Genomic DNA, 14128 nt, shown 5'->3' with positions numbered 1-14128 from the left:
TGAAATTTTGATTCGCCCCCATAGCGGCTGAAGGAGGCCCCGGAGGGCATACTATCATGTAACATTTTCACTTTATTTTGGCCTGTAGAACAGTCATCTTTCAGTAAAAAAAGATGAAAGCAAATACAAAATAATTTAAAATTACCTTTAATCATTTTCTCATCGGGATAAATAAAAGAGGCTGGCCTCAAGTGCTCATGAATTTTTACTCGTGTTGCAGGTTTAAATCCCAGTAAAGTAAGGTTAACTGGAAGCATTCCACGAATGCTACTAATTTCTTCCTGAAATGAAAGAAAATATCTATAAAGTAAATAAACCTTTTCCTTTCTGACTCCATTATACCTACTATCAATATACACATATGTCTAAAATTGAAGCGACAAACGGAGAATCTAAGATGCTAAGAGACGTAAGAGCGCAATCACAGTCCACGAATGTGTAGCAGAGTACACAATCAACAAATGAAAGATCCGATAGGGACCAAGACGTGTAATGATCTCTATACTACACAATAGGAGTGGATTGGATTCAAATGTTCTTGTATATCCACTAATAATTAATGTGGCCTCCTGGAACTGTAGCTGTAAGACAGATTCCTATGCTAACTATGAGTGTGCATCAGCGGAGCAGTTTTAAGGACTGGGAACGTTTGTGGCGGGCTGGACGGGGGTTGACGAGCTGCAAACCTCTTTCCCAAAGCGCCCTACCCCTGTTCAATAGGGCTGAAGTGTGGGGAATGTTAAAGTTATGAAATCAATCGAATATCCTTTTCCTCCAAGAATTCAGCCACTATGCACAGCAAACACACAACCAAGAAATTTCCATTCGAGGGCTGCTGGAAAAGTTTCTGCAAATTACTACTAACAGTGACGCTAGTGTTCTGCTATTGTAAGATTCAGAATGTGTTTAAATTATCTTTGATTGCTTGTTTAAGCATATTCGTTTACTTTTTACAGCAATTTGAAAAAGTAATTTTATGAGAAATGAAAATTCATCGTGAACATTTGAACGATGACCCTAAAAAAAAAAAAAAAAAAAAAAAAAACTTCAAATGTACTTCAACAATGTATCCAGGCAATTAATTTGGTTTTAAAGGATGAAGCATCACCAAATAGGACTGTGTACAATTGGTTTTCCGAATTCCAGCGTGGTCGCACAATTCTTAGTAATTCACCTTCGTGAAGGCCACTAATCAACATTTGTTATTATTAACAATTTTAATTATGTGCGTGGAATCATTGAGAGAGATCAGCATGTAACATTCTGTAAAATTCAGGCATCATTGAACTTTGAAATGAACGCAATACATACGATTTTGCATGGTCACCTGAGCGTACGGGAACTTCGAAGCCGCTGGGTTCACACAACTTGATTGAATCTATAAAAATACGAAAAATAAATTTAAAAAAAAAATAAAAAAAAAAAATAAATAAATAAATAAATAAACGAGGTAAGCAAATTTGATGTACTACACCAACGAAACTTGGATATTCATACGTACCTGAAACTAAACAGTAATTCGCTGTTTGGGTGTTTCGAAGTGAGCTGAAAACAACTCAAATTAACAAAAATTGGCTACTTACCAATGAATCCTCCCTTGGGAAGCCTAAATGTTTTTCATAAGTTTAGGAACGCCACGCCACGCTGGTTCCTTTTTCAGTGGCAAGATAACAAGGATAAAAGCGGATAGGAGACAAAAGGTGTAAAACAAGGAATACATACCACTAAATAAATGTAACGTAAAGAATGGATCCTGAAATGCCATGAGCAGAGCAAAGCGCAAAAAGAGTGAACTGAATCGAAGGAAGCTCGGTATCTATGTTACGTCACTATTGCCAGATTCAAAATATGCATCAAAGACACGTAACCAAATCAACATTGACAGGATTCAAATTTAACGCAGGTTTATATTTATGAATAAAGAATAATTCTTTAATCTTTCTTACAAAGAAACAACGGGAGATTAAAGAATCATTCTTTATTCATAAACATAAACCTGCTTTAAATCTGGATACTGGCAATATTGATATAATTTGGTTACGTACCTTTGATGCATATTTTGAATCTGTCAATAGTGACGTAACATAGACACAGCGCTTCCTTCGAGTCAGTTCACTCTGTTTGTGCTTTGCTCTGTTCATGGCATTTCAGGATCCATTCTTTACGTTACATTTATTTAGTGGTATGTATTCCTTCTTTTACACCTTTTATCTCCTATCTGTTTTTATCCTTGTTACCTTGCCATTGAATAAGGAACCAACGTGGCTTCCCGAAACGTATGAAAAATATTAAGGCTTCCCAGGGCTTCATTGGTAAGTAGCCAATTTTTTGTTAATTTGAATCATCCTCTCAAGCGCCCATATAATTTTAATGAAAACAACTCAAGTTGTTCGCTCGAGGAGTTCTGCCAAGCAAATGATTCGTAGGAGAGACAGTTTTACAAGATCGAAGGATGTAAATGCTGAGTGGTATACAACAATTTGTTTCCCAGAAGTCAGCAACAAATTGCGAAAACAAAGCTAGATTGTCGCATCTTCTTCATCACCACAACGCCAACTAACACTCAGCACAAAAAACTGTTGAAATTCTGTCCAGTAAAAATGTAGAATTAATCTTCCACATTTGGAAAATAAGATGTGTGGTGGGACATTTGTGTCGCCTAAATCAGCTGTTCACGCATTTCGAACAGCGGTTTCTGAGATAGTCTTCAAATTGCTGTGGAAAGTAAATGAGTAGATTTGAAGAAACAATCAAAGATAATTTAGACACTTTCTTCCGAATTTTATAATAGCGGAATACTAGCCCCACTGTTAGCAGTAGTTTGCACAGACTTTTCCAGCAATCGTCGAATGAAAATTTCTTGTTTGTTTACAAACGAAACATAAGCTTTCCGTGTTTCTTCTTTTCTACAGGTCCATTTCATGTCAAATCCCCCAGCAGAACGTGAAAATGACACCCACCAACTCAGATTTTCGTGCCACTTCGTACAGTTGTTATGGTCAACAAGTTAGTAACTGTAAAACTTTTCTCTTCTAGCTCTTATACCTTCAAAAATACAGGTTTCAAGACAACCGAAAAGCTTCCAAGTTTGAGAAAATCACTTGTAAATATTGTTTACAAGCGCCTGCTTGAAGGTACAATGTTAGAGGGAAAACGTCATAACTCACTGAATAATCAACTTTTTACCAAAAAACCAACAAAAGTATGTAGGTTATAAGGGAAATTGTTTTGTCAACCTTGCCTATCTGGAAGGTTTATTAAACAAATAAATATTTTTCAATCAAGAGAAATTTTTGAGAGCGCCACAAGAACTTTATTATTAAAACGTATAAGATTGTTCTCTCGTCTTTTTGCTTCATAACGAACCTGAAAGTTGCCTGAGAACCCTGTGAAATAAAAGTAGTGGGTTTTCGAGTGCCTAGCAGCCTATAATTAGTTACATTGACAACTAACTAAATCTATGACCTATGGAACCCGGAGGTTCAATGCCGCGTTCACAAAAGCTCTCCACTGACTTCTATCCTCAGCCAACTGGATCCAGTTTTTATTTTGTATTCCTATCTCTGCGAGATCCATCTTAATATTGTCCTCCCATCTACGCCTACGTCTTCCTAATGGTCGTTTCCGATTGGTTTTCCAGTTAAGACTGAAAGCGTTCCTACTTTCTTCCATTCTGGCTACATGACTCGCCCACCTGAGCCTCCTAGATCTGATGACCCTAACAATGTTCGGAAAACCGTATAAATTATGTAGTTCCTCGTTATGAAGTTTCCGCCATTCCAAATTCCCGTTCCTCTTGGGTCCGAATATTCGTTTCAGAATCTTGTTTTCAAATACTTTCAGTCTATGTTCTTCCCTCAGAGTAAGTAACCATGTTTCGCAACCATACAGAACAGTAGGCATGATTATCGTTTTATATATTTTAAGCTTCAAATTCTTCGACAGAATTCGCGACGACAAGAGATTTTGAACTGAATAATAACACGAATTCCCTGCTTTTAGTCGACATTTAATTTCTTCGTGAATATGGTTTTTGTCTGTTAATATTGTTACATTATCAACGATCTGCTCAATAATAATTTGAAGCAAAATCTGATTTTTTTTTTTTTTTTTTTTTTTTTTTTTTTTTTTTTTTTTTTTTTTAGTAGCTCTACCAGATGCACAAGGTTGATGAAATAGTTTTATTTATAACCTATATACTTTGGTTGATTTTTGATAAAAAATTGATTATTCGCTGAGTTATGACGTTTTCCCTTTAATATTGTGGCTTCAATCAGGCGCTTGTAAACAATACTTACAAGTGATTTTTCTGAAACTTTGACAACTTGTATCTTTGAAGCTATAAGAGCTAAAGAAGCAAACCTTTATATCGGTTAGTAACTTGCTGATCTGTACCAAGTGGTATGAAAATCTCAATTGATAGTTATCATGGCCTGGGTGACTTCATATGGAATGATCCTACAATGCTTTTTTTTTTTTTTTTAATTAAATATTGATGTTACACAACCTTCCTAAATCTAACAGTACCATATCTTGTCTGCATATCGAATTTCATACAGTTTTCGAAAAAATACTAGCGAGTTTGGTCTCATTGTATGCTACTTTTATTTTCTTTATCGGTTTATTGATATTATTTTTAAACACCTCTTGTATTTTTCAAGTGTTTGATTAGTGAATTAGCTTTCTCATTTATCGCAAAAATTTCTTTAACTTCAGATGAGCAAATGTATCATTAATTATCTCACCATGGTGGTGTTAGTATTTTCCATTCTATTTCCCTTCTCTATGTCATTTGCTAAATGAAGAACACTTGAATAATTATTACCTGTATCATCTCCAATAGAATAATACAATATTGGTCTCATTAGCAAGCACCATATGAACTTTACTGATTTAAAAAGATTAAAGATATTTCATTAATTCATACAATAACATTTGCATGTTATTAAACAGTCATCTATTTTAACAAACCCTCCTCTTAGATTTGTAGTCTGTGCAGGGGTTTTCTTGGGGGTTCTCCGGTTTCCTCACACTTTTTCTATTCTATCGTTATCATTATCACCATCACCGTCTCCCTTCCCCTTGATACACAATCCTGACTTCAATCCCATATGGCACTGATGAATTGGAAATACTTTCAAATATAGGATCCTTATACCGATGTACACTTGTGAACTCGGAATAGCCGACATCTCCTCCGTTTCGGAGAAAGACGTGTGGCTTGGGCCTATATTTTCTTCGCGTTATATTGTTTTAGTACATGCAAAAATAATTGCTAATGCAAAGTGGCCGAAGCACATCTTGAACTTGCAATTGAATTGATAGGTGATGCGATACACCTTTATGTACGTGCCCTAGACCTAGGTTGCCATTTGGGGTTATCAAATGCTGTTTTATTAATTTATATGTAAAATAGTAACTAATATACACAACAGGAAATGAAATGATATTAAAAAAAATCTAGTTTCACGTCACACGATTATGTTCTTTAGGCTAAAGATGGGTGATTAATGAAAATAAATTATGAAAAAATTGGTACAATGAAAATGTGAGAGAACTTCACCAGAACGAGGACAAGATGTTGTCCACTACAAACTCCCTTGGCAGGAATGAATTAATGATCCTCGTATCAGATGCGAGCGTTCTATCACTGGCCCAAATATGTACATTAATATCCTGAATAAAATATGCATACTTACTTCATTCTTTATGCAAAAACAAAAGTGAAATGAAATAAAACCTTTGAGTTTTACGTCCCACGGTTATGCCGGTTAGGCTAAAGGAGACGGTGATGATGAGTGATGAATGAAATGGTGGAATGAAGAAAGTGGGAGGAAACGGGAGAACCCCGAGAAAACCCACGCACACGGTGTTTGTCCACCACAAAGTTCACTTGGCGGGGGCTGAGATCGAACCCGGGACCGCAAGCACCAGAGGTAACGTTCTACCACTGAGCCACCGCGGCTCCTTTCTGCAAAAACAATATTACCTTTCAGGACTCCAGTTCCCTATGCTGCAGGGATTGTATCTTTTTATTTCTCTACACATATAACACAATGTTGGCAGGAGTACAAAGTTAATATCCATTTAGATTTTTACACTTTGGAATATTTTCGCACGAATTTTAAAGTAATTATTAGTTATTAACTTCTTTTCATAATAAACTCTGAAAGAATCAATAACAAAATAAAAGTGTTATTGGGAGAAAAGTCAATTAGAATGAATACGAAAAAATATGAACTTGGATGTTCGTATCGCATTCAATTCATGCCCTTAGTCACAACACAATTGCCATGGCATCTCACTGGTTGTAATGTTTCATACTACTTGACCACGAAACAACAAGAGAAAAAAACAATACATTTTGCTAATTTGAAACTTACAAATACAATTAACAGAAAACCTTAGCAAGTACCTAGTACTTCGTTACGCAATTTTATCTATTCATCCGTGCGTTCGTCTGTTTTTGCTCCAACACTTTCTTCGAGATTTTTACCTTTGCATATGTGAACGCTCAGCTGATGTTCATCTTATATTAATGACTAACATTCGAAGCCACAGATTAATGCAGGTGGAATCTACACTCTTATAGATTTTCAACTTCCTCGATAGTATAGCACCAATAAGGGGCTTTTGTACATTTTGTCCATTTCTCACCGTCAATCTACTTTTAATTCCATTTTTACGTTTACAACTACCCCTAAATGTTTAAATCAATTCACTTGCTCAACCTTATTAACCAATCACAATACCTGCATTATAATGTATTTTGTAGTAAAATTGAATAGTAATGGTAGTAATGCCCCCTAACCCTTGTTTCAAACCTTTCTGAACTTTGAAAATTTAATAAAGTTCTTCCTATTCGTACCTTATTATTGGTTCCATACGACAAACTTTTTACTAATCTTACAGGTTTCTAGAGATTTCCATATTCCTCCAAGCGTTTCTCTTTGAACCAAGTTGTACGTTATCCTAAATTTCTTGAATAATTAATGAAATGTATCGTCAAATTCCACTTTTTCTCTAATGCTTGTCAGATAGAGAATATCTAGTCTAATGTCGACCAATTGAGGCTAAACATATCCAATTACTTCAATTCACCTAAAGCTACATCGATGGTCTCTAATTATCTCATCAACATAAGACCACGCAACAAGAATATTTGCATGCGAATATGTAACTCGTTGCCAGTAATGGAACTGCACGATGAGTACGCAATCCGTTATCTCCTACCTGGTACTATGATAGACACTTTCCATTCTTACAGACCGCTCAGCTATGGGAGAAAACTTTGAAAATACTCTTTATAATACTGTACTAATTTTGTTTAACGAAAACGGTATAATCGTTTAGATTAGCATGATAATTACACACGAAGTTAATCCAGGATATATCTATAACTATCTATCAATATATACATATATATAAATTAGAAATGTCTGCAGAAAAACTTACAGCTGAAAATATTATTTTTCTTCTACCCCACTCTTGATACTTATTAATGTCTGATGATGTTAGCACTTCTCCTGTTGCCTAGGAAAAGAAAAGAAAATAATATCATCAATCTGTTCATAATTAGCTTTGTAGAATATTTAAATAAGGAATTTAATTTTTTTCTTTATATATTGTACCGTTTACGAGAATTAATATCACAGTTTATATACATTAAATTTCTATCTACATAATACTTTAGGAGTTGTGGAAAAGACAACGGATAAGTACTAAACCAAATAACAAGCTAAAAATTTATTTAAAAAAATTCCATACACAATTATAACAAAGCATTATTAAACAAAGCCGAAATGAAGTAATTACACTGAGTTTGCATTCATTTAAATTACAATTTAAATATAATTTAATTTAAATTGTAACGTCAAAAGAAAAAAACTATTGTCCAGGGACTAATATATATAAAACTAATCTTATTAGAGTATAAACACCTCATCCATCAGAATTTAAATTATTTACAAAGTATTCGTATTTGTAATATTGCGCTAAACAAAAAGCATTTTAAAATCAAACTGAAAAATTTCTTTCGATTTTAAACAAGGTAATAGAAAATAAATATAAAGTAATGTCGGTGCGACGAAAAAGAGCATGTTCTTAAAGATTTGCCACTATTTATATAAGCCTTCATAAACATCATGGAAATGTTAAAAAAAAATGAAGTCTCAGGTCTTTCTAAGCATTAACAAATAAATAAAGAAATTACACATCATTACGGACATATAGTACGTTCTACAAAAGTACAAATAATAATTTAGAAGAACAAATTTAAGAACAGATAGAAACTTTTAAACCCAGTTAAATAAGACGGCGAACATCCTGGTAAAAGATAAAAACAAATTGTGAGCTTTGACAATAAGACAAAACTTGAGAATTCAGATAACGAGTACGAAAGGAATCATACACACACATTTACAAGTTGCCTTCCTTTGTATTGGCACGTTGTCCTAGGTGCAGTGATGTGTTGTTTCTCGCATTTTGGAGTCTATTCTTTCCTTCAAGCAATTTATTTCTCCCTCTTAAGTCTTTCCCTTCCATCAAGCAACTTACAAAGTAATCAACGAGATTGTCTCAGGATTCATGCAACTAGTCACAGCCTGCATTTAACCAAATTCTTCAAGCTTCCAAACTTGGCCTTTCTAGTGGTTAGCGGTATTGCTTCGCAATCAACGAGCCGTCCATCCTGACTGAGTTTCTCAGTTTGTTCTTATTTTCACTATGTGAATACCGGTATGATACTTTACAATATAGTTTCTCGTCGATTTCCTCTCACTTATTTTTACGATATTGTTGATAGTTCAAGACTCCAGTGTAAATTGGTCTTGAAACTAAATCTACTAGTTCGTTTCTACACACACAAACTAAATACAGTGAAACCTCTCAATAGCGGACACCAATGGGACATGAAGTTTTGTCCGTTACTGAGAGGTGTCCGTTATAGAGAGGTTACAGAAGTTTAATTTCTCATAACGGTAATTGTATGCTGTAATATATAGTAAATACATTTTGTATTAGCGTAAATACGTAAAATTCAATATGAAAATACTCTTATTTAGTACACATTTGAATTACTGGGAGGGATGAAGGAGAAATTCATTTCTGTTAAATCATATTATTGCTGGGCAATGTTTAACGAAAAAGGCATGCTTTTTCCTCTACAACGCTAATAAAACTCATTAGCAAGTGTCCTCTAAAAATCCTCAGTACGATTGCAGAAGAAACGTGTGAGTGTGTGTGTGTTTGTGTAATGGCGCGGCATCTTCGTTGACAGAATGGATGAAAAAGCAAGCTATTGGGGGTGCATATGTTTATTGACCCAGGCCCAACCACAAAGAATATCCTTTTAGAGAAAATGAAAAAGGAAGCCGGGAAAACTCCAACCCACACTTGTTCCAGTATCATGAGTAAAAGAAAAATGTTTCTTTTCCGAAAAAGTAAGAGAGGAAATGTTCGTAAAAAGTTCGTTGAAAATGTTATTGTAAAACAAACAATGTTTGTTTTGTTATCTATGAAAATGCCGGTAAAGATGAAAGGTCCAGACGAAAAGGATTACATTTATTAGGGAAGGGAAGATCTTTCGCATAGAATTCCTAGTCTTACGACTAACCCTGCATGAGTGTTATTGCTTATTCAAAATTTTCTAGGATTTCCGCCAGAAAGCAGTTTATTGCGGGAAAAAAAATGCAAGTTCAGCTGTTCTGTTTGATGGTTCACTCATGGGAGATACACTTATGGAGAAAAGACTGTGATATATCGCAGAACCGAGAACAATTGCTGTCCGTTATGAAGAGGTTATTGAAACGTTTGGGAAAAAAAGACTGTCCGCGTCCGTATCTGAGAGTGTCCGTAAAAGGGAGGGCTTTGTTCCATAAGAGAACATATATTTTTGCAGGGACAAAAAAATCTGTCCGTATTATAGAGATGTCCGTTAAGGGAGGTTTCACTGTATATACCGGGTGAGGCATTTAAAACTGTTTTTTTGAATATCTGGAAAACTACAAATCGGATTTTAAAAAGTTGGAATTAAAGTTGTTTGCCTCGAAGGGGGACATCCAATGATACCAAACTCAACCCCCTGCTCCTACCCCCTGGGGCGGGAGGGGTCAACTTTGAAATCTTAAATAAGAACCCCCATTATTTATTGCATATTCTGATTCTCCGTGAAAAAATACGTAACTTTTGTATTGAACATTTTTTTCGTTGCGTGATAGATGGCGCTGTAATCGACAAAAATGAAAATGGCTTACAAACACGAAAAATGAGACATTTAAAACTTTTTTTTTTAATATCTGGAAAACTACAAACCGGATTTTGAAAAAGTTGTAATAAAAGTTGTTCGCCTCGAAGGGGGACATTCAATGATACCACGCTCGACCTCCTGCCCCCACCATCCGGGGGAGGGAGGGGGTCAACTTTGAAATCTTAAATAGGAACTCCCATTTTTTTTATTGCATATTGCATTGGAACTCGACTCGAGAAAGTTACCTTTGACTCGACTCGAATTCAACTCGAGTCGAGTTTAAGTTCGACTGGCGCCTATCCCTACTTGCAATGTGTATTCCAGAAAAGGAGGGACCATTTCGAACGTTTGTTTCAGTAAACAATGGAGATGTGTGAGACGCAAAGAGACAACCCCAAAACAAGCACCCGAATGGTAGGATGCAAGGGGCTCACCTAAAACAAACACCTCGATGATGAGACTCAAGGGGACTTACCTGAAACAAGCATCTCCTTAGTGAGAGGCAAGGGGACTCACATTAAATCAGCAAACCGAAAGCAACAAACTAATAGATACTACGTCCACGTAGTCCAACTGAAGTAAATTTCACCTACATCGGTAACAGAAATTACACCAAAAATTTGGGCAAAGTAATGAATTATGTTCTGGAGAATCAAGTGTTTTGCTTAAAACATTACAGTTTCTCATTACAGATTTGAGAATAACCACCTTTCAGAATAACTTAGATAGCGTTGGGGTAGTCAACTATGGTGTCATTTGATAGCATTTGCAAAGATATCAAAACTATCTACTTTAATTTTCTTAATCTGATGCGTATTTCTTGGATATTTTTAAACTGTTCGTAACAAATTTTTGTCGATTACAGCGCCACCTATCACGAAACGAAAAAATTGTTCAATACAAAAGTTACGTATTTGTTCCTAGAGAATCCGAACCTTTATTAAAAAATAGAGGTTCTCGTTTAATATTTCAAAGTTGACCCCCTCCCGCCCCCGGGGGTTGGGCAGGGGTCGAGTGTGATATTGTTAGATGTTCCCCTTCGAGATGAGCAACTTTTGTTACAAGTTTTTTTTTTTAAATCCGATTTTTAGTTTTCCAGATATTTTTAAAAAAAAGTTTTAAATGCCTCATTTTTCAAATGTTTGTAAGCCATTTTGATTTTTGTCGATTACAGCGCCATCTATCACGCAAGGAAAAAAACGTTCAATACAAAAGTTACGTATTTTTTCACGGAGAATAAGAATATGGAATAAAAAATGGGGGCTCCTATTTAAGATTTCAAAGTTGACCCCCCTCCCGCCCCAGAGGGGTGGGGGCAGGGGTCGAACGTGGTATCATTGGATGTCCCCCTTCGAGACAAACAACTTTTTCAAAATCCGATTTGTAGTTTTCCAGATATTCAAAAAAAAAAAAAAAAAAAGTTTTACATGCCTCACCCGGTACCGTATATATATATATATATATATATTCAAAAGCAGGTGATTTTAGGTGTAGTTCACAAAAGGTATTTGCCTCCTAACACTAGTGTAGAACTAATGAAACACTTCCTTTTTCTCAATTATATGTATCTTGCAATTATGACAAACAGGAGCACTAATATTTGCAAATGTGCCTCCTTAATTATATTTTACTTGTGTATTTGCATTTGTAAGTTTTGTTAAACAGGTCCATACTACACTCCACTATTCTGTGAATTTTTGGATCAAAAGATCCAATATATTTTAATAAAAAATTTCCTTGTACCCTTATATCTGGAGAACTACATATAGTGTAACCAAATCCAAACTATCACTTAACTCAGTATGATGTTATTCTGTAAAAAAAACGAAAACTCGATTTAGAGGCCATTCAAAAATGTTGTGACCCCTGATCCAAAAGCTAATTATTGGCCAAGATTGCAATCTTATGACGCATTTTTTGGATCATTCCTAAAATTCTTGTTACACTGTACAGCTTTAGAAACGTCTTAAAAACCTTGGGGGGAGGTATGGAAAATTGACCTATTCACCTTCTCCTCCTATTACATGGTAGTGAAACCGATATTTTTTTCGAAATCCGGTGTTGCCAAGAAATTCAAGCTAGCTGACAATTTTCGGCCAGAGGGGTGAGTATTCTTCTCTGTCACTTGAGAAAGATTTTGGCGAAAAAGAAAAAAAAAAGTAGCGTAGAAACTCCGAATGGTTTGTGTTGTTATTTGACACTTTGAGTGGAAAAATCTTTCTTCTTCCTTTGGAGAGGAATGAACCATATACAGGAATATTGGTTAATATGTTTATTTTTCCCTTCCCTACTTTGGAGTGTGCATTCTTTTAAAGTTATAAACATGAATACATCTATTGAGAAAGAAGGATGGGATTTTAATCTATACAAAATACTCTTGAAATCTAATCAAACAATATCTGAATGTATAATGTAGAAGTATCTAACTTTCTCATTAACATAATAGATAAGGCAACATCAATAGCGTAGCCAGGATGTGTGTTTGGGGGAAGGGGGCAAGTGCTGTTATAGGTACATATAGAGGAATTACAAACAAAAAATATATAAACATAAAATATATATAAAAAATTACAAACATCAAAGTACATTGCCGGACCTCTTTGGGGGGAGAGGCCCCTATGCCCCCCTTTCCTAAGCCACTGGGCAACATGAGATCAGAAATTTATGAATAATGTATTTTAATTATATTTTGCATTTCATTACATTATATTTAATTACTTTATTACATAATTACATTATACGCGTATTACATCGATTATTTTTATAAAATTCTATACCAGAGCACAGGTCGTCCTAATTAGTTTTCTTTAACTGATTTTCCTTGTGACACCAGAACATTACTATAGTATTAAATTTTCTTCTTTCTCTTCTTTATTCGATAAAGATAAGAAAGATGCCTAGTGCTGTGTTCAAGCCATGGTTGACGGAAAGTTAGTCTGAAAATGAAAGAGTAAAACGAAGAGAATTCCATCCAGCCGCTCGAGCTAATATAGGGAAGAGAAGAAGAAGAAGAATGTTAAGTGCGCTCTGCAGAAGTTGTATTATAATGAATACAACAGAGGGTATGACAAGAAGAAGAAGAGATAAAGTAAGCGAGAGTATGCTTTAAAAAAATAATAGAGTAAATTTAACCCTAATCCTTGACTGATCTCAATTCCAAGCTATATGAATAGTTCTTAAATTTCAAATGCAACATACAAGCACAGACTCATACATAAAACATGTTTCATGAAAATCAGAAAATTTTGCAGAAATTGTTAATTAGTTAGATTTGAGATTAGCGTCGCTTTCGGCAGAAAGACTATATGAAACATGAATGTACAGCTTAGTGTGGGATCCGCAGATGAGCTCCCGCCAGGAATCCCACACCGGAGGTGTGTACGCTATTTAAGTACCGACGAGAAAAATTAAATGATAAAAGCTTAGGTGACCCAGTGCTATTTTCAAAACTTGATTTTGAAGGGTTTAGCAGCTTTCAATATATTCTATTTTTTAACCCTTTCCCCCTAGAATATATCTTTAATGAAAGTGACATGAAAGAAACCCGACTCGAGTCAACTGCTACCTACATTGCAAAATCCATTTGAAAGAGTATATAAGTTTTTCTCATGATGATGGGATAAATAACAGATGAGTTTGAATGTGGAGAAAAATACCTCTTAGGATATTCATTATGATGAAAGGGATATGAAAAATCCAGCTCCAGCCAAGTGCGGTTTCAATTTTTTTTTTTCAAATGGTTCACCAGTTTTCTAGTGATGATGAGACAAGACAGTCTCGATTGTCTTCTTTCCAAAAATTTTATTTTTACTTTCGAGCAACGATAGGAGATAAGAAAGTATAGTAATATAATGGAAAAATCGAGATTTAAAAGAATTTGTA

The 14128-nt window shown here is 35.0% G+C and overlaps 1 protein-coding gene across 2 annotated transcripts in view; it reads right to left on the bottom strand.

Annotated features, from left to right (window-relative positions):
• Nucleotides 1-14128, bottom strand: part of Irbp (Inverted repeat-binding protein) — a 105133-nt gene that overhangs the window by 17449 nt on the left and 73556 nt on the right. For both annotated transcript variants that reach the window (XM_081735500.1, XM_081735499.1), the window contains exons 8-9: nt 7456-7533; nt 146-281 (exon numbers count right to left, since the gene is read on the bottom strand). In XM_081735500.1, the coding sequence (XP_081591626.1) occupies nt 146-281; nt 7456-7533 (214 nt within the window). The remainder of the gene's footprint in view (nt 1-145; nt 282-7455; nt 7534-14128) is intronic.

The sequence above is a fragment of the Thermobia domestica genome, chromosome 13 (genome assembly GCF_964235325.1).
Source record: "Thermobia domestica chromosome 13, izTheDome1.hap1.1, whole genome shotgun sequence".
Taxonomy (NCBI): domain Eukaryota; kingdom Metazoa; phylum Arthropoda; class Insecta; order Zygentoma; family Lepismatidae; genus Thermobia; species Thermobia domestica.
The sequence above is the reverse complement of the archived record's forward strand: the minus strand, read 5'-3'. Positions and strand labels throughout refer to the sequence as shown.